At 36.8% G+C, this 21,761-nt stretch overlaps 1 protein-coding gene across 1 annotated transcript in view; it reads left to right on the top strand.

Moving 5' to 3' along the window:
• The window catches only part of IPMK (inositol polyphosphate multikinase), a 42,047-nt gene extending 32,084 nt beyond the window's left edge, over positions 1–9,963 (top strand). The window contains exons 5-6 of the mRNA XM_045568782.1: positions 3,139–3,220; positions 4,757–9,963. Coding sequence (XP_045424738.1) covers positions 3,139–3,220; positions 4,757–5,373 — 699 coding nt within the window. The 3' untranslated portion in view covers positions 5,374–9,963. The remainder of the gene's footprint in view (positions 1–3,138; positions 3,221–4,756) is intronic.
• Positions 9,964–21,761: the final 11,798 nt, after the last annotated feature.

The following is a 21,761-nucleotide window of genomic DNA, read 5'->3' as shown; positions in this document are numbered from 1 at the left end:
CGTCTACATTGAAAATCTGTTGTTTGATATAGCTTCATCAGTCATCTTAGCTAGATCTTCCGGATAACTTGTATATTCTACATCAGCACTTGCTGCTTCACCTTGCACTTTATGTGATGGAGATGGCTTCTTTCCTTAAACCTCATGAACCAACCTCTGCTAGCTTCCAACTTCTCTTCTGAAGCTTCCTTACCTCTTTTAGCCTTCATAGAATTGAAGAGAGTTAGATCCTTGCTGTGGATTAGGTTTTGGCTTAAGGGAATGTTGTGGCTGGTTTGACCTTCTATCCTGACCACTAAAGCTTTCTCCATATCAGCAATAAGGCTGTTTTGCTTTCTTATCATTTTGTGTGTTCACTGAAGTAGCACTTTTAATTCCTCTAAGAACTCTTCTTTTGCATTCACAGCTTAGCTGTTTGGTGCAAGAGGCCTAGCTTTCAGCCTGTCTCAGCTTTTGACATGCCTTCCTCACTAAGCTTAATCATTTCCAAATTTTGATTTAAAGTGAGAAATGTTGCAGCTCTTCATTTCACTTGAATGCTGAGAGACCATTATAGGGTTATTTATTGGCCTAATTTCAATAATGTTGTGTCTTGGGAAATAGGGGGGCCCAAGGAAAGGGGTGGAGGAAGTGGGGGGAGAGAGAGATGGGGGAACGGCTGGTCAATGCAGCAGTTAGAACACACAATAGTAACAACAAAGATCACTGATCACAGATCACCATAGCAGATAAAATAATAATGAAAAAGTTTGAAATATTACAAGAACTACCAAAATATGACATAAAGTCACAAAGTAAGCACATGCTGTTGGAAAAATGGTGCCAATAGACTTGCTTGACACAGATTGCCACAAACTTTCAAATTGTAAAAAATGTAATATCTGCAAAATACAATAAAACAAGATATGCCTGTACAGTGAATAGTCTGCCTCTACACAGGATACCATATTGTAGTTATTTTTTCCCCAATATATTCTTCCAGAGATGTTTGAAACACACAAATGCTACATATACATGTTCTTTTATTACAAAACCTACCTTGAACACTGTTCTGTATCTTGCTTTTTTCTCCTTTATCGTGGAGATGTCTTCATAGTGGCACAGTATTATTATACTGTAATTTAGCCAGTTCCCTTTGATGGATCCTTTGATTGTTTGCTGTCTTTTGCAGTCACAAATAATGTTACATATGGGATGAGTTTTTAAAGGGGAATTGCTGGGCTTATGTGCATTTATAATTTTGATAGATAATGGCAGTTTGCCTGATACAGAGCAGTGGTTTTCAACCACAGGCAATTTTTTCCCCCAGGGAGACATTTGGCAATGTCTAGAGATGTTATTTGGTTGTCACAATGAGGGAGGAAGGGCTGTGCTCCTGGTATGTTTGAGAGCTGTTTGGTTTCTGTGAACGCTTCAGATCCTTAGTTCATTTGTGTATAAGTATAAACATGGCTTTTGTTCGTCATACAAATTTCAAATGTTCTTCTCTGTCTTTTGCTTTCTATGTGGCAAAAACCCTGTAAACATAGAAATGATAAATACTAAATACCCTGGCTTGATCATTACACTTTCTATGCATGTAAGAAAATATCACATGCACCTCATAAATGTGTATGAATATTATATATCAAAAAAACCCATTGTGAACATTTTAAAAACATATTGGATGTGTTGGAAATTTCTGAGTTTTGGTTGGAAATGCCTACCCTGGCTATCAGTTATTCAAGGATTCTTCCATGTTTGGGGAGTTCCTTTTATTGTATACATTTTGATCTTTGACACATTTGGAATTTTTCATGGCATAAGGTATGAGGTATGAATACAACTTATTTTTTTCCAAATTGCTACTTACTCAGACTAACACAAATTTAATAAATAATGCATCTTTTCCCACTGAGTTCAAATCCCATTATCACATACTAAATTCTCACATGTATTTGATTCTAAAGTATGTTTTAATGTCTGGGAGGTTGGTAAGATCAGTCCCACCTTATTAATCTTATTTCAGTTTTTCCTGGCTCTTGTTTTTGTATGTGAACTTTAGGATTAATTTATATAGTTAAGAAAATTGTTGGTGTTTTTATTATAATCTCATTTTAGTTGTAGATTAATTTACATAGACTGGATAATTTTTATGATGTTGAATCTTCTCTGAGAACATGAGTGTGTGTCTTAGGAATGTTTTAAAAGATGTCATTTTATAGCTCTTATACTTGGTTTATGGTTTTATTATTGTTGCATTTTGTAAATGGGGTCTTTCAGTACATTTCTAACTGGTTATTTGTATATATAAAAGCTTATTTTCTATTTACTAATTTGTACTCAACCATCGTTTCAAATTTTTATTATTTGTTTTCATTTCTCAGTTGATTTTCCAGTGTACAACCATTATCTACAAAGAGCAATAATTTTATTTCCACCTTTCCAAATTATTATACCCCTAATTTCTTTCTCTTGTTTATTTACATTTGCTAGTAATTCTGGAACAAGGTTAGATAATAATTTGATAAAAAGACATTGTGGTAGAATACTTTTTTTAGAAGCTTCTTATATTTAAAAAAAATGCTTCCTTATTTCCCCTTTATCACATTAACTGCTGTGGGACTTGTATTTAACTCACACTAGTTTTGAGCACGGGGCTCGTGAAGCATATGTAACTCACATCTCTTCACCTTGGGAGCTGTGAGAACTATTTTCAAGTTGCTTGTAACTCACGCACAGAAAACAATAAAAACTAACAAATTTTTCATTAAATTAGGATCATTTTGTTTTTGAAGTTTTTATTCTGTTTTCGTAATGATTACCCCATGGCCCCAAGGAAAAACATTACTTTCTAGTGTGGCAAACAATGTGTTAAACTTGAGGCTAACTTCTGGTGGATTGAGATAGATAATTTTATCATATTGGAAATATTCATCTATCCTTATATCACAGTTTTCTTTCCATCATTAGTGGGCGTTAGATTTGTTAAATCCCTTTTCAGCATCCATTGATAGGACTATATGATTATTTTCTTCTCAAGTCTGTTAGAATGAATTATATGGGTAGATCTCATCTTTTACCCTTCAATTGCTAGGATAAACCCCACATGGTCAAGGAATATTCGTGTTTTAATATTCACTGCTTTTTTTTTGACAGGTTTATCATGTTCATACTGATAGCTATGAGACACAAAACCAGCACTATGGAAGAAGCTTAACAAAGGAAACTATAAAGGATGGTAAGGATTAAAAAACGAGTGCTTTTATTATTGGACAGTTAATTCTAAAGTTATTTCAGTTTTAATTCTCCTTTGGAATACTGATTCAATTGATAATAAACTTGTTTTTAAAATGAAACTTAGATTCTCAGAATTGGATTAATCATATTCACTGGTTCATGATGCACCAAAACCATGGGACCATGAATGGTTCTCTTTTATATTTTCACTTATTTCTTATTAATATACTTTTTAAAAAATAATGAGCATCCATGAACCAACCATCTAGCTCAATACTAGAACCAGAGTTGTCTTTAAATCATTTTTAAAATAAAATAAATGTTATAGATCATAGTATATTAAAATTGCCTGTTACATAAGAGAATTAAAAATGTGTATTGTAGCATATAATGTATTTTTACTGAAATTTCTCATGTATAGTTGTGCCATATATTACAAGCTTCTAGAGCTACATAATGAATAATCAAATGGCATTACACTAGTCTGTTAACATACATGCTTCTAAAATACTTATGGTCAAGGTATTACAAAAGCAACAATATCCTAGATTCCTAGAAATAATATTATATTAGAAGTTTATTATTGAGAACAAATAAAAATTAGAAGAGTTATGGTTTGGTATTTGGTAATGGGTTGTTGATCCCATTAAAAATGATTTTAGCTGGGTGTGGTGGCTCATGTTATAATCGCAGCTACTGGGGAGGCTGAGGCAGGAGGATTGCTTGAGCCCAGGAGTTCAAGGCTGTAGTGAGCTATGATCACACCACTGTACTCCAGCCTGGGCAGAAGTGTGAGACTCCTTCACTTAAAAAAAAAAAAAAATGGTTGTTGGCCTGGCGCAGTGGCTCATGCCTATAATCCTAGCACTTTGGGAGGCCAAGGCTAGAGGATTGTTTGAGGCCAAGAGTTCAAGATCAGCCTGAGCAAATACAGAAAATATAAAAATTAGCTGGGCTTGGTGGCATGTGCCTGTAGTCTCACTACTTGGGAGGGTGAGGGGGAGGATCTCTTGAGCCCCCACAGTTAGATGTTGGAGTGAGCTATGATGACGCCACTGCACTCTAGCCTGGGTGACAGAGTGAGACCCTGTCTCAAAAAAAAAAAAAAAAAAAAGATTATAATTTGACTCAAGGTTTTAGATTTGCCCTTAAGTGTGATTCTAACAAACAAGTAACTTTACTATGAAGTCCCTCACAATAGCAAATGGAGGATATGTTGGAATCATTTTTCTCAAGAGAATATATAGAGAGAACTAAACTACTAGTCTACCTGTAATAAATTTCCTTTTTGTCTAAATAGGATATTTCACATTACATTACTGTCATTTAAATACTTTCTAATAAGAGCATCTTCACTAAAAATTGTGGTTTAAGTTCCTAATCTGACTAGAATTCTTAAAATTCTATAATTAACTGTTCACTTAATTTTAAAGGATGATGGGGAAAAAATTCAAGAATTTGATCTACAGTGAGTCTATTTCCCAGGTGATAGCTGTTTCATAATTTGATCATAATCCTAATATTATTCTTTTTATAGGTGTCTCCAGGTTTTTTCATAATGGATTCTCCCTAAGAAAAGATGCTATTGCTGCCAGTATTCAGAAAATTAAGAAAATTCTGCAGTGGTTTGAAAGCCAGGAGCAGCTTAACTTCTACGCAAGTTCATTACTGTTTGTTTATGAAGGTTCATCTCAGCAAACCACTACAAAATTGAATGACAGAACTTTGGCAGAAAAGTTTTTGTCCAAAGGACAACTGTCAGACACAGAAGTACTGGAATACAATAATAACTTTCATTTGTTAAGTTCCACAGCAAATGGAAAAATAGAAGCTTCAGTAGGCAAAAGCTTGTCCAAGATGTATGCTCGTCACAGAAAAATGTATTCAAAAAAGCATCACAGTCAGACTTCATTGAAAGTTGAAAATATGGAGCAAGACAATGGTTGGAAAAGCATGTCACAGGAACATTTAAACGGAAATGTACTTTCCCAACTGGAAAAAGTTTTCTACCATCTTCCCACTGAAGAGATTGCAGAAGTAGAAGTGCGAATGATAGATTTTGCTCATGTGTTCCCTAGCAACACAGTAGATGAGGGATATGTGTATGGGCTAAAGCATTTAATTACTGTACTTCAAAGTATTTTAGACAATTGAATCCTTTGCAGTCTTTTTAAGGGGTGGGCCAATCATAATGAAGAGCAGCAGTCAATATCTCTGTACCTGTAATGCTATGTACAAAATTTGTATTGTGAGTCAACATTTTATTTGTCTTTATACTTTTGGAAGAAAGTTTAACTTTTTTATAATCTTACTCAGGAAAACTAATTATTTGTTCAGTAGAAGACTATGAAGAATAAAGAAACTTAAGAATGTTAAGCAGGGATGTGGTGGTACTTGGCTTACACATCTAATTTGACTCAACAAAATGCAAACCATTATTCAGTCATAAAGAGTTTAGTTAGCTTTCTGTAGCCAATTTATCATGAAATCTCTGTCCACCCAACCTTGAGAATGAGCCATATCTAAATTATTGCTAAACTATTAGAACACCAACAGAAATCTAGAAAGCACAGGTTGATGTTGTCTGTATTGCTATGTATGAAATTATTAAAACTGGAGAAAATTCTACTTCAGAAATAAGTACTGTTTAGGTTTTGCATTAAAAGTTCAGACCAGCATATCAAAAGGTGCTTCTTAGTGAAATTATTTAAAATTGTTGCATTCTAAAAGCAGGTTTTCCCTTTAATTTTCCTTTTTATATATATTTCAAAATATTATACTTCATGAAAAAGATAATTGAGATGGACAAAAACAACAGCAAAAATCTTGAAATTAAGGGCACTAATTGTTCTCACCAGGATTAGGAGAAGAAAAGTTATTTGTAAGGAACAAAATATTTTTCTTTTAAAATCTTTCATTTATGAGAAAATTGGAATATATGTTTACTACATTGTGAAAAGTGGCATAAACTGTATAATACCTTTTTCTCTAACTGCATCTTCAAAAAAGTGAATGATCGAAGCTTTGTTTATTTTTCTTTGAACTTTTGAGATTTTTTTCCTTTCAAATTAATGTATTTTTATGTCCCCTTTCAATTATGCAGTAGTATAAATGTACATTGCTATAAATAGTGTTTCTCAAAATTCTCTAAAATCAGTGAAAGACAGCATCCAATCATGTGTTATCAAAAGTACTATGTGTAAATTAGTGCATCATACAGGGTTTGGTACATATCTAAACCCACCCTTCTATTTCACTCTTGTTCAAAACAGGTTTATATCATATTCAACAGAGAAATTATAATTTATTTCATGGGGGCAAGGGAAATGTTACTTTTCCTGGAACAATTAGATTTGTAAGTTTTATCTTTGTTTCATACCCACCACCTTTTAGAAAATAACTAGTTATTTGTCATTGAAAACATTTAAAACTTTGAAAGTGAATTTTCAAATACATTTGATGTTAGTGCCGTCACTACTTGCACTTCGATTCACTCATATGTCTAAGTAGTTTAACAGTTTTGCCATATTCCTGGAAAATGTTTTAGAATTGTGAATTATCAGACTTTTTTCTCCTCGTTTTCTTCTAGAGTTACAAATTAAACTTCTAAATCCAAGCGCCTTTGTTGTGGTGTGGAGAAAAATATTGCAATTTTATGTTTATCTTACTTTCCCAACTCTTTCTGGGGGTACTTTGCAACTACCTGAGTCCAAACAGAAGTACCAGATGCTTTGTGAATTCTATGCTTAGTAAATCAGTTAAACCAGAATAACTTTAAAAATCATATGCATTTTGTTATAGCAAAATTTGATTGCTTTTAATTTTTCATTTAGAATCAGTGTAAGAATTTTTCATAAAGACTTAATATTTTTCTCCACTCTCTAAATGGGTATTGGCTATAGTTTTTTTGTGGGGGTGGCAATGAATTTCAAGTCATAAGTGACAGAAAATTTTTGGATTTACTTTTTTTCTCTTACAATTTGGACTTTTGTTGTTATTTGGGTAGTGGTTCAATAAATCTTCAGTTCAGATAATTTAACACTATTTTGAATCTTAAGACAGGAGGATTTCTTGTATGAGATGGTATCAGCCTATGTACAATGACTTTAATAAACAAGTATTATCAGATTTTTTTGCACATTTTAGCTCAATAAAGTCTGAATTAACTGTTCCAGATTTTCTTTATCTGTATTTGGAAATAATAGTTTTGTAAAATCAGTGTCTTTTTGATACAATAGATCATATTTTGTTTTGTTTAATAAAACAAGAAGCGCTTTTATCTTTTGTTTTTCAGGGAAGGGATTAACATTTAATTCTATGTTTACATTTTTTATCACTGTTATTCAATGCTCATTTTATGTTACTTTATAAGTAAGCATACATGTAACAGAATAAGTATCTGTTTATGTAATCTACATGTGACTTTTACTATATAGTCCAGTCATTTAAGATTATGTTGAAATCTACCACTGTGGGAATGAATGATCACTATTCATGAAGCAAAGTTTAACAGGTAAATGTTTAAGAAATAAGCATAATATGGGTATAGTTGGGTTAATAGAATTATCTTAGTAATGATTTTAGTGTATTTCTTAGGAAATACGCTCATCTAAAAAGGACTTTAGGAAATTGTGGATGTGAATAATATTTCTCTAATAAAAATTTAAATTGTATAATAGTTTTATAATAAAGTATTTACATTAATTGATATTTTAATATGGATGGAAGCTGCATAGATTCAAATAAATTAAAATCAGTGATAAATGCTAAATATTTTATCTAAATAGTTTTTCAAGAAACAGTTATGAAAATGTGTATATTAAATGGCTCTAACATGGAGCTTGTGGTATTTCAACTCAGTATTCTTTGTTTTATGTGTCTGGAAAGATTGTATTTACTTTGCCTCTTTACACTACAATTTGCTATTGTGGGGCTCCAGACTGTGTTCAACTGAATAAGAACTTTTCTGAATTCTGATTGAGTGTAATTTAGTATTTTATGATTTCCAAGATATTCTTCATATCATGTCTATAAAGTCTCTATCAAATTTGTAACATCATTTAAGAAAAAGGAATTAATTTCCATAAATGTTTCAGTTGCAATTTTTTTTTTTGTTTCATGCAACTGAAAACATTTGTTTCTAGGATTTGGAATATTGTAGAAGATGTAGGGTGAAAGAAAATGGTAGAACAATGAAAGAATTTTATTGGTGAAATTAGAGAAATCATGTCCACCATTATAAAGCATTGTCATCATTTTTAGTACATTTTCTCTTAGCAGTTTGGCATTTTATACTCTAAAACTTGATTTACTTTAAAAGTTGTTTACAATGCTTTGTAATTATCTTTCTTATCCAGTGCCTTTAACCTTGATTTGATACATTTGTAGCCTCAGTTATTTTATTACATCCTGTAATGTTTTCATAGCCTAGGAGATAACAATTTTTTTGAAAAATTGTATCAATCTGGTTATCTAAAGAGGTAGCAGTCTGCTTTGGGAAAACAAGTAGGGTTGCCTTTGGAGGTCAGCTTCTTAGTGAATTCAAAAATATTGGATGTATACCACGTGCCAAGCATTTTTAGCCCCCCAGTATACAGTGTGAACCAATCAGACAAGGCTCTAACCATTTGTCACATTCTGTCTAGATGGGGTGGGGTTGGGGGCTTAATTAAAAGAGAGATATAGAGAAATATGCATTTGAAGATAATAAAGATAACTAACATTTGAGTTTGTGTAAAGATAAAGTAATAAATATTGAGATGAAGCAAATAATAGGTTAGAAATAATTTCGCAGCATTGTAACCTCTATTTGACTTCTGAGTTTGAGTAATAGTTATAAATAGCATTAAAAAAGCCTTAATTTTTCACTTTTCTTTTTGGTAAAGGTACGTTTACTTAGATCGTCCATTTAGAGTAGTGTTTAACATAACATCACTGTGAAAACATTATATATTCACAAGCAAATTAACTGCACATTTTTTATTTTACAATTTAGTACAAATCTTTTAGGCCTCCATCTTATCTTCAAATCACTGGTATTTTAAATTTGACAATGAATATGAAATTACTTTTTGACTTAGAGTGATTATGTGGTTACTAAAATACTTAATATTTTAGGAAGGTTGGGCCTCTATCTTTTTTTGAGTTAATATTTAAATTCTCATTACTTAATAGCCTCTGGTAAGTGCAAATAGTACTCATGCAATTAAACAAATCACTATATGCTTTCAAGAATTTTTTAAAATTTTTAAATTTTGTCATCGTTGGGGTTAAACTTTGGCCTGGTGTTCACTTACAGTATATATTAACAGTTTATGAAGTGAAATAGTCTTAAGTATGATGTATGATGCACCTGCATATAAATAAAAATGGTGTGCACAAAGACACTTTACTATGGGAACTGTACTGGAAGATTTATGAAAGCATGTGAAATTGCACCTAAAATTGTGTTATTAGTGACTATAAGCAGCAATGCTTAATTTATTGTACTTGATGAATGAATGTACTTAGTCTAGTCAGTTATTTTGGTTTAAATGTCTAAATAATGTCTTTAGTTTTTTTTTAAATGTGTTTGTAATTTGTACTATTGGGGGGGTATTCTTGGACTGCAGGGGTTATTGTCAATGTGTGATTTGTGTTTTTATTTTATAGAATCATCTAATGTGATACTGATTTTTATAATTGATATTTAGATAATTCTAATAACTGTATATTTGACAACCTATTAAAATGTTTTACATTGGAGCTTTTTTTCATTAATTGTAACATGCTATCAAACTCATAGTGGTTTAAATATAACACATTCAATAAGTACTTGAGTACATGTTATGTACCAGAAACTATAGGAATTATCAGGGTCTCAAAGATGATTAAGACAAGGTGTTAGAAAGAAACACACACATTGGAAATGATAAAGTAGGAAAATTATTTAGAATGAATATTTTTTTTCTGTCATATGATCTAAAATCTTTGGAATTATCCTAGTAGAAGTGGACAATAGGAGAAACAAATGGACATGGCTGTGAAAATACATACTATAATTTTAAAACTTAAGAAGTAGGTAAGATTTTTTTTTTTCATGAGTGAGTTGTTACCTGATCAGTGACCAAATTATTCTTTTCATGATTAATTTTAAAAAGGGCACTGCTGAATACTTTCTCCTTTACCAGGCACTATGTTTGACTTTGGAGATTTTTAAAAGTTGAGTAAGATTCAGTACCTGTTCTTAAGATGCACTACCTGGTTAAGAGAGAAAACCATGTACATGTGAGATAAAATGTTACTGGAGTTAATAAATTGATACTCCTCAATATCCAGCAGGGTTGTGAAGTGAGGGGACTCCATTCTAAAAGCGAGAGGTGGAAGAGGGTGATTCCTAAGATCATAGTGCTCAAGAAGCTTGTGTTGAATTCCCTCTTGATGGCTGCTTCTGTGTGTGTGCTATGGGGAGGAGCAAGACTATGTGAAGTAGTTTCTTCCTGTTCTAGTTAAGACTGGCTGCCTAACTGCTGAAAGTATCAGAGAATCCCGCTGCCATAGTCCCCAAGTTATAGCTAAATTTAAAAACTAAATAAAAGCTGAAGGGAAATAAAAGTGAACATAATCACTCAAAATTTTGTTCACATGCAGATTGTGATTAAGTAGGCCTGGATGGGTCTGTGATGCTGATGGTCCCTGGACCACACTTTGGCAAGATTTGCAAAAAGGTGGTGGTGGTATGGTGTGCGGTAGAACTTGGACCACTTTGAGCACAGACCCAACCAGAGCTGTTGGAAGGCCAGGAGAACTCTGGCAACTGAGAAAGAAATGGGCTTAGAATGTGAGAGGATGCAGCTAGCAGTGGCTCAAAATACCAAGGCCATTCTCGATTGGAAGAAAAGTTCATCAGCTATGTCAGGATGTTAAAGCCTACTTCCTGCAACAAGTTTTGGAAGTCTTGTAATAATAGACTTGTCATTAATTTGTGCCACTGTCCTTTTTTTTCTGTGTGAATGGTAACTATTTTGCCAACCTAAAAAAACATTCTGCATATGCTTAATTATGTTGTATTTGCCATCTAACAACATTCAACAGATGCTTTGGGCATAAATGATATGGTACAATTGGTTCAGATGCCCTGAAATGTTGGAAATCAAATCTATATGTTTCTAAGAGAAGTTAGGAAGGCCTTTAAAATTGTTATTTAATACAAGTTAATATAATTTCCCAAAGTTCCTTGGGTTGGACACAAGGAAAATGAGTGTGGAAGCATCATGTGGACATTTGTTAGTCTATGGAGAAATAAACAATATCACCTGATACATTTTGAAGATCATAAACTTATGCAGTGGGTCACGCCTATAATCCTAGCACTCTGGGAGGCTGAGGTGGGAGGATTACTTGAGGTCAGGAGTTCGAGACCAGCCTGAGCCAGAGCGAGACCCCGTCTCTACTTAAAATAGAAAGAAGTTAGCTGGACAACTAAAAATATATAGAAAAAAATTAGCTGGGCATGGTGGCACATGCCTGTAGTCCCAGCTACTCGGGAGGCTGAGGCAGTAGGATTGCTTGAGCCCAGGAGTTTGAGGTTGCTGTGAGCTAGGCTGATGCCACGACACTCTAGTTGGAGCAACAGAGTGAGACTCTGTCTCAAAAAAAAAAAAAAAAAAAAAAGATCATAAATTTATAGTGAATAGGCTTAATCCGTAGCTTACGGGGGGCTTGGATCCAGTTCAAAAAGCATTCTCATATTTGTAAAGAAACTGTAATACCACAGCTTTTCGTTCACATCAGTCTTAACTTCCATTTTCCACTCCCTGTAGTCATTGGCCCTAACCCACTCAGGTCATGTCAGAGGCAGAGAGGACAATCTAACTAAAAGACTAGCCTGACCACTATTTCTGTGTAAAACCTCAAAATGTAAGTGGCTTAACAACCCCCTTTATTATTTGTGTGGATCTACAAGTCTGCTGGGTGGTTCTGCTGATGCCGGCGGTTGGTGACTTACTCCTGTGTCTACACTTAGCTGGCAGGTCACGGGGCAGGGGTGGGGGTGGGGGACTGGGCCTGGGATAATGTGTCTCTCCCATCCTTTCAGCAGGCTAGCCCAGGCATTTCTCTTAGGTGTAATAGGGGTCCAAGAGAAGAAGCTAAACATGCAAAGAGGTTTCAAGCTTCCATTTGAGTTAAGTTTGCTACTGTTGCCAGGTCCGGAGTCAGCATGGGCGAGCACTGCAGAAGTGCACGGACACAGGAAGCACAGTGGAATCCACCGCAGGCTCCCTCATCAGGTTAGCTCGCAGAGCACCAGTGAGTCTTGTCCTGGTTCATGGCTTCATCAGGCAGCAATGTCAGAACAAGTCAGACAATGTGGGTATTTAATTCTGCAGATCAGAACAGAGGCAGCAGCAGGACAAGCAGCATATGCAAATTTAAAAATCCCTTTTCTTGTTTTTTTTTTCCTTCTTTCTTTCATCTGGGTTTCCATCCATTATGTCCTCTAGGTAGAACCCACTAAGCAGTCTCACAATGTTGCCGTCTTCTGTTTTAAACTACAGTTTGGAGAGTGGTTTGGTATCCTAAGCAATCTTGTCTTATTCATGAACCTTTTTCCATAGTGATTTTGCCAGTTTGTATTTCACCATGCTAGTTGCCCCACATCTTCACCAACACTAGGATGGTCAGTTTTTAAAAAACTGGGACATTCAAATAGATATGTGTAGTAGTAGCTCATTGTGGTTTTAATTTGAATGTCACTAATGACTAATGATGTTAATTTTTTTTTTTTTTTTTTTTTTTGAGACTGGTGTCTTGCTATGTTGCCTAGGCTGGTCTCAAACTCCTGGACTCAAGCAATCCTTTCTCAGCCTCCCAAGCAGTTGGCATTACAAATGTTCACCACTGTGCCCTGTTTAATGATGTCATTTTATGTGCTTATTTACCATCTGTATATCCTCTTTGGGGAAGTGTCTGTTCAACTCTTTCACTATTTCATTGTTATAGGCTATTATTTTTTCTTATTACCATTGAGTGTTAAGAGTTCATTAGACATTCTGGATACAAGTTCTATATCAGATATGATTTGCAAATATATTCTCCCAAAATATATTCTCCCAGTCTGTGGATTGTCTTTCATTCTCATTATAGAGAAGACATTTGGTCTTCTTTTTGAAGACTAGAAATTCTTAAATTTGCAGAGGTCTAATTAATGAATATATATATTTTTTAAGACAGAGTCTCGCTCTGTTGTCTGGGCTAGAGTGCCATGGTGTCAGTCTAGCTCACAGCAACCACAAACTCTTGGGTTCAAGCGATCCTCCTGCCTCAGCCTCCTGAGTATCTGGGACTACAGGCATGTGCCACCATGCTAATTCTTTCTATTTTTAGTAGAGATGGGGTCTCTCTCTTGCTCAGGCTGGTCTTGAACTCCTGACCTCAAGCAATCCTCCTGCCTCAGCCTTCCAGAATGCTAGGATTACAGATGTGATCCACGACGGCTGGCCAAATGTTTTCTTTTATGTAAGGTATATCTGATACTAGATCTAAGAAATCTTTGCCTATTTTAAGGTCACAGACATTTTCACATCATGATTAAATCATCTTTTATGATTCACAGCTTCTTAATACATATATATTGAATGAATAATTGGAATTACATTCCTTACATTTTTAAAGCACACAGCTCCATATTGCAATGCCTTTTTTTCCTATGTAAAACATTTTTATGCTAAAATTTATTTTTCTTCCACTTCTTACTGGGTAGATGGGAGAGATTGTGATCAAATAGTTTAGCAGCTTTGCCGAAGGTATGAGGAACTTGGGTACAAACCCAGATACACCATAATTCAAAGAGAGTCAGGGTCTAGCCACAAGTTGGGTCTATTACATTATTAGGGATACGCTAAGGCATGGTAGATATTTTTTCTAAACTAGGAGAGGGTATTAATTACATTGTGAGAAAAGTTTTAATGGAGTTTCTGTAGTTTAGTGGCCTCTCTTCTACTGAAAATATTTTGACCTTGTATAATGAATGGTCCAGAGTGTTCTCATAAAATGGTAGCATCATAAAAAAAAAAGGCCTTAAATAGTAATTGAACAAAAATAGGAAAAAAAATTAGGCTATATTCCCACATCTATAAAAGTTCTATCTTATAATGAATAAATGAGCTTCTGCATAAAAATTTGCAATTTGAGTGTTACTATAGCCATTTTCAGCCTTTTCCCCTCTTTTGGATCCTTTTCCTCTCTTCATTGTTATGGTTCTGTGAATATAGGCCACAAAGGAGTCTCAAAGGGCAAAGAGAGTGGCAGAAGGAAAAAAGCGTCTTTAGGAAGAATCTTTCTGAGGGAACCAAATCTGAGGTGAGACCAAGAGATTTATGAGACACTCAGAGCCACACTGTGGGTTCCACAGCCTGGATTGGCTCCCTCCTGTGGGCCAGGCAGCAGGTGGTGGTGGCGTGTGCGGCACAAGCATCCAATGCCCTGACTTCAAGGGCACATGGGCTACCAGGTAGGCAGACACACAAACAGGTCAAGTCAGTACATGAGGCCACTATGTATTTTACAGATGAGGAAACTGAGGCTCATTCTTAGGAATTAACCTCATCTGATTTATGCAGTTAGTATTAGGTTGGTGCAAAAGGAATTGTGGGTTTTAGCATTGTTGAAATTTGCCATTTGATATTAGAATACGTTCTTAAATAAATGTGGTTATGTTATACATCATTTTAATGCACATTTCTCACTTTACGTTTTTCCGCTAATGACTTATTACTTGCTGTTTATTTTAGACTATGGAAATTATGTTAAACAAAAAGCAAATTCAGGCGATTTTCTTATTTGAGTTCAAAATGGGTCTTAAAGCAGCGGAGACAACTTGCAACATCAACAATGCATTTGGCCCAGGAACTGCTAACAAACATACAGTGCTCGATGGTTCAAGAAGTTTTGCAAAGGAGATGAGGGCCTCGAAGATGAGAAGCACAGTGTCCGGCCATCGGAAGTTGAAAACGACCAATCGAGAGCAATATTGAAGCTGGTCCTCTTACAACTACATGAGAAGTTGCCAAAGAACTCAACGTCAACCATTCTACGGTCGCTGGCCATTTGAAGCAAATTGGAAAGGTGAAAAAGCTTGATAAATGGGTGCCTCATGAGCTGACCAAAAACAAAAAAAAATTGTCATTTTGAAGTGTCCTCTTCTCTTATCGTACGCAACAATGAACCATTTCTCAATTGGATTGTGAACGTGGAACACAAAGTGGATTGTATACCACAACTGGCAATGACCAGCTCAGTGTTGGATCGAGAAGCTCCAAAGCACTTCCCAAAGCCAAACTGACACCAAAACAGGTCATGGTCACTGTTTGGTGGTCTGCTGCCAGCCTGATCCACTACAGCCTTCTGAATCCCAGCAAACCGTTGCATCTGAGAAGTACGCTCAGCAAATCGATGAGATGCACTGAAAACTGCAACACCTGCAGCCGGCTTGGTCAACAGAAAGGTCCCAATTCTTCTCCACGACAACATCATTTGTTCATCTTTCATTAATATAAAGTTAGAAAAGTCCCACCCGAAGACAAACAGACATAATTTTATCTAGGAGCAATTGAGGAAAAGAATACAGTCAGCTCTCTGTGTCCCTGGGGTCCTCAGCCAACCAAGCATGGACTGAAAATATTTGGGGGAAAAAAGGGTAGCTAAAAATAACAATACATTAATGAAAAATAATACGAATTCAAAAATACAATATAACAATTAGTTACGTAGCATTTACACTGTATTAGGTATGGTAAGTTATCTAGAGATGATTTAAAGTATACAGGAGGATATGTGTTGGTTATATGCAAATACTATACCATCTTATTTAAGGGACTTGAGCATCCGTGAAATTTGGTATCCATGGGCGTTCTGGAACCCACCCCCACAGATACTGAAGGATGATTGTATTAGATAAAACTTTGAAAAACTTCATTAATATACTCATCCCCCAAATATACTAGGTAATGTCACCTTGAAGTAGAAGTCCCCCCTTCTCCCAAAAGGAGAAAAACCATTAGACTCATAGGCTTGATTTCCTCTGGGTGGACAGAGACTGGTGACTGGGCGTTAATCATCTTCAACAATAAATAGAAGAGTGGCGGGGCGTGGTGGCTCACACCTGTAATCCTAGCACTCTGGGAGGCCGAGGCAGGCGGATTGTTTGAGCTCAGAAGTTCGAAACCAGCCTGAGCAAGAGCGAGACCCTGTCTCTACTAAAAAATACAAAGAAATTAGCTGGACAACTAAAAAAATATATATAGAAAAATTAGCCAGGCATGCTGGCAAATGCCTGTAGTCCCAGCTACTTGGGAAGCTGAGGCAGTTGGATTGCTTTAGCCCAGGAGTCTGAGGTTGCTGTGAGCTAGGCTGATGCCGTGGCACTCTAGCCTGGGCAACAGAGTGAGACTCTGTCTCAAAAAAAAAAACAAAACAAAAAACAATAAGTAGAAGAGGTGGTCACCAGAAGAGGTGATAGAGGATTTACTGGGAAAGCAATGATGCCATATCATTTATCTAGATGGTGACAGTGAGTACACAAATGTATCTATTTGTCAAAACTTGTGAAACTTATTGAATGATTGCTTTTTTACCGTAGGTAAATTATAATTCAATAAAGTTGATTAAAATAAGCAATGGGCAAAATGGGACCTGCATATGCTCTGCTAGTTGTCCTTGTTTTAAGAGGTACATTCAGTTTGTTTTTGTGGAAACTAAACAGCAGAGCACAGGGCAGAAAACAATAGGATTGAAAGAAATATTAGTTTTCTGGTTTATAAAAGTTAAATGTCATTCCCCCAGCAACATTTCTTAGGAGCTCACTAACTATTTTAGTCTCCATCTCTTAAACTTGTGATTGTCATTCCAATTATTCCAAGAGAACAAACCAGGCTGGATGTGGCTCACACCTGTCATCCTAGCACTCTGGGAGGCCAAGGCAGGAGGACTGCTTGAGGTCAGGAGTTCAAGAGCAGCCTGAGCAAGAGCGAGACCTCATCTCTGCTAAAATTAGAAAAATTAGCCAGGCGTGGTGGCACATGCCTGTGGTCCCAGCTACTTGGAGGCTGAGGCAGGAGGATCGCTTGAGCCCAGGAGTTTTAGGTTGCTGTGACCATGGTACTCTAGCCCTGGCAACAAGCAAGACTCTGTCTCAAAACAAAAAAAAAACCCAAGAGAACAAATCAGAGAGCCATACATTCAAATTTAGTTTCTTTTGAGTATTCACACACTTAAACACCCTTCCATTATCTAGATGGATGATAAGTAGTCACTAAGTCAGAAAAATACAGGGTTATTTTCTCATAGACTATTTTTGGTCTGGTTGTTCTGGATATTTTACAAAATACTTTACCTAAAAGTCAAACTGTGACCTAAAGTGTAGTAATAGTAGCTAATATTTATTGAATCCTTACTCAAGCCCAAGTGTTGTACTTTACATGTTTAAGCCGTTAGTCATTTAGCAGCCAAAGTAACTAGAAATAGTATTGTCACAACGTAATTTAGCCACACCAGAGCACTAAGTATTTCAAAAAGACTTAGAAAAATATATGGATTTCTTTTTGCCTTTCCCCAGTTCAATTAATGTCAACACTATCTTTCTCTTGTCCCTGCAACAGAACTCCAGTCATCCTTGGCTTCTCTTTTTCATACCTTCCAAATCCATTTCACAGCAAATCTTGTTGGTTCTACCTACAAAATACACCCAGAATCTGACTTCCTTCCCCACCTTCACTGCTAATCCCCTAGTCCAAGTCACTGGGACCTCTTTCCAGGATTGCTCAGTGGTCTCCTGTGAGCTCTGAGCCTCTCCCTCTGTCATCTTATCCTCTTTCTGCACTTAGCAGTGAGAACGATGATGTTAAAAATCTAAGTCAAATTGTTTCACCCTCCCGCTCAAAATCCTCCAATGGTTTCCCATCCCACCTGAATAAAATCCAAAATACTTATGATGGTTTCCAGAGACTTAAGTTCATGAATCTGTGACGGCCTCTCTGCTCTCATTCCCTACCATTCTTATTATATACTTATTCCCTCCTTATATATTATATACTTAGCCCTCAGGCTGAGCTAGTACTGCCTTCCTTGCAGTTCTTTCATCCTATGTCTGAAATTTGCACTTGCCTTTACCTGGAACTTCCAACTGTCACATATTCACAGAGTTCTCCCCCACACATGCTAGTTCTCTGTGCATGTATCACTGCCATAGAAGGTTTTCTCTGAGTAAGAACAGCCAGTGCCTCGTTACTCAGGCATTTTACACCGTTCGATTTGTCTTCATAACACTTACTACGATCTGACGTATGTTTTCTTCTTACTTATTTATTGTCTGTCTCCTGTGCTCCCATCTTACCCCCCTCTAGAAAGAAAGCTCCACAAAAGCAAAAGCTTTGTCATTTTGTTCATGGTCACTTCCATAGCACCTAGAACGCTGCTTGGCACAGAATAGGTGCTCATTATGTGTCCACTGAAAGGAAGAAAGAATGAATGAAAGAGTAATGTCTTTTTGGTCTTTTTGGTGACTCTAAAATTTAGAAAACAGATATTCATGATCCCATTACCCAATAGCTTCAGGGGCTTCTGAGGATTACAAGGCTGTCTAAACACAAATGGCCCTAGTCTGTAGTGCTCTGGGTTAGTTCTGCTTTATCTCTTTTTCAGCAGCTTTTCCCTTCCTTTTTAACAGGCACAAAAGCTCTGCATTTGGGGCCCTCCTAGACCTTCCTCTGTGCCTCTTTACTTAATTATTCCTGATTTGTATCCTTTACGATAAACTGTAACCATAAGTGTAGTACCTCCCTGAGTTCTGTGGGGCACTCTAGTGAATTATTGAACCTGAGGGGGTCCTTGAAACCTCCAGATTGGTAACCAGTTGGTCAGAAGTGTGGGTGGCCTGGACACTTCCAAATTGGCATCTGAAGCAAGGGCAGTCTTTTGGGGGACTCTGCCCTCCAACCTGGGGAGTCTGAATGTTAACTCTGGGTGGTTAGCATCATGATTGTATTGCAGTACCTCAATGTGTGATCTTGTTTAAAGACACTTTAGTTACTACATATTGTTCATTCATCCCCATGGAATCCCAGCCGACAGCACCATCTCTCCTGCCTGAATGAAGCTCACCTACACATGTATGGTCTTCCTCAGTTCATCACGGCTTTCCCACACTTAGGAACTCTAGACAGCACTTCAGTGCTATACTTGGGAGGAACATTTTAAACAGCAATATCACTGGGAAAAAAAGTACCAAAATGTGAAAAACGTGCCACTAAAATAGATCACAAAAAGAACACTTGTTTATGAGAGTAGAAACAAGAAGGCAGAGCATTCATTACCTTGTTTGATTTCAGCTGGGAACGTGCGCATTGGATGAATCAAATTTTTTGCTGCTCTGTCCATGTCTGGAAATGACTGAGAAAATTCCACGAATGTTGACTTGGGGGCTACAAATAAATTTTAGCAAGTAAGTGAATTCACAGATATGGCATCCGTGAATAATGAGGCTCAACTCTACAAACACACACATACACACACACACACACACACACACACACACACACTCTCACACGGTTAGAACTGTCTTTCTCACACCCTGAAAGAAGTATGATGTACTTTCCAAGTGAAAGTACACAAGACCCTGTGAAATCCTGGGGTCTTGTGTTCAACAGAAACTACCCAGATTTGTATTGCTCTGAGGCCTATAACAGAGGGATGGCCTGGAAAAAATGGCAAATTTTTTTTTTCTGTCTCTTTAAAACATCCTCCACTCCTTTTTAAGAACTAAAGCCTGCATGACTGCCTCAGGCCAGTGGTTGGGAGGGGCAGGGTAAGTCTTTTGTTTATCTGTGCAACAGGAGATGGCCCAGCCCACCTGGTAAAGGGTAACCCTGGGTGGGGAGGTCACAAGGTTGTCTTCAGTGGAGATGGGATGATCAGAATTATCAACCGTAGTTGAACAGTAATTGCCTGAAGGTGAGAACTCGTCCTTTAAAAGCTCTGCATTTCTGCAAATGTTCAGGAAAAGTTTGGATTTTGAGATGAAGAGTCTGCCATTTTTCCAACTTCACCAGCAAAGTAAACTCTCTTTCCTTTCTCCTCAAACCTCTTGTCCTTGTGCTTCTTCGGCCTTGTGGACAAGTGCTGAGTTTTTTTAAGAGGCCCTGATCTTGTTTGTTTCTGCAGCTGCTCTTTCTGCTCCATACGAAGCAAGGGTTGGACTCAGCTCCTTGTCCTTGATTTCCTCCCAAACTACTCACACAGGGCCTTTGAGTAGCTTAAGGGAAGGCTTGGGAATGAAAAACTTGGTTATATTGCAATAACAGAAACAAATTAAAATAGAATGTTAAACATCATCTCTTAAACTACCCTTCAGTCCCTACATCTCCCCCTCCTGGATTTTTTAATAGTGTATCTGAGTCTTTAATGTCTTTATTAAAAGCAACAGGTTATCTACCTACTTCAGATCTTAAGCTTAATACACTGGCCAAGGCTTTCGGTCTTTATTTTCATCTCCTCTTTCTTAACAATGTCTGTAAATAGAAGAACAGGAACAGACAGAGTCTCACTCTTGCTCAGGCTGGTCTCAAACTCCTGGCCTTAAGCAATTATCCCACCTCTGGCCTTCCAGAGTGCTGGGATTACAGGTGTGAGCCGTAGTGCCTGGCCTGATAGCCACTTTTTGACAAGGACAGTTAGCTGTGGTAGATTTAGTAACAATTTCCCCCCTCTCTGTTACTGATGTCTAACCTGTTTAATCCTCGAAAAATCTCTATGAGAAAGTTTTATTCCAAATTTACAGATGAGGAAAAGGCCTAGAGAAGTTAAGCAACTTCTGACTTCTGAACTCTGTCCAAGTTCACAGAGCTTAGTATAAGGAGTTCAACCTGGATCTAAGAGGCCACGTGGTTTTGTCAGGGTGGCAGTCTGCCCTCGGTTCTTGGTGTGCTCTTGGCAAGAACGACCAGACACGCCAAAGCGTTAAGTCCAGAGTGTTATATCCCGGTCCTCTGCCTCCCTGCTTGGAAAAATCACCAGCAGGGCCAATTCGATGAGAAACCTCAGGCAGGAAGCAGTTTCACAGGAGCAGCTCTGTAATGTAGAACAAAACGCGTCTATCTCCAAGAATGGCCAACTCACTCACTGACGGACTGACCCACTCTCTCTCACTCTGTCTCTGACTAAGTCACTCTCTGATTTCTTGGATTGTTTCCTTTTATTAGCCCAGTCTGGGGGCAGACTCTCAAAAAGGTGTGGGATAGTAGCAAATGCTCAACAGGTGTGCTCAAAATCCAATCTGCATAGATGAGCTCCCTCTCTCAAAGCCCACGTGGGGGGTTAACCACAATGCAGATTCAAGCTAATGGCATAATAATTACCCACAGGTTACTTCTAGGTCACTTTCTAAATCTTATACCTCAGCTGTGGAATTCCTACTTTGATAAAACGTTCCCTCCTTCAGCAGGTGTAGCAGTTACTTGGGATAGGATTAAGGGTGGGACAACACAAAAATGGAGTGCCCACCCTGATCC

Source organism: Lemur catta, chromosome 14 (assembly GCF_020740605.2).
Source record: "Lemur catta isolate mLemCat1 chromosome 14, mLemCat1.pri, whole genome shotgun sequence".
NCBI lineage: Eukaryota > Metazoa > Chordata > Mammalia > Primates > Lemuridae > Lemur > Lemur catta.
This window is presented reverse-complemented; position numbering and strand designations above follow the sequence as displayed.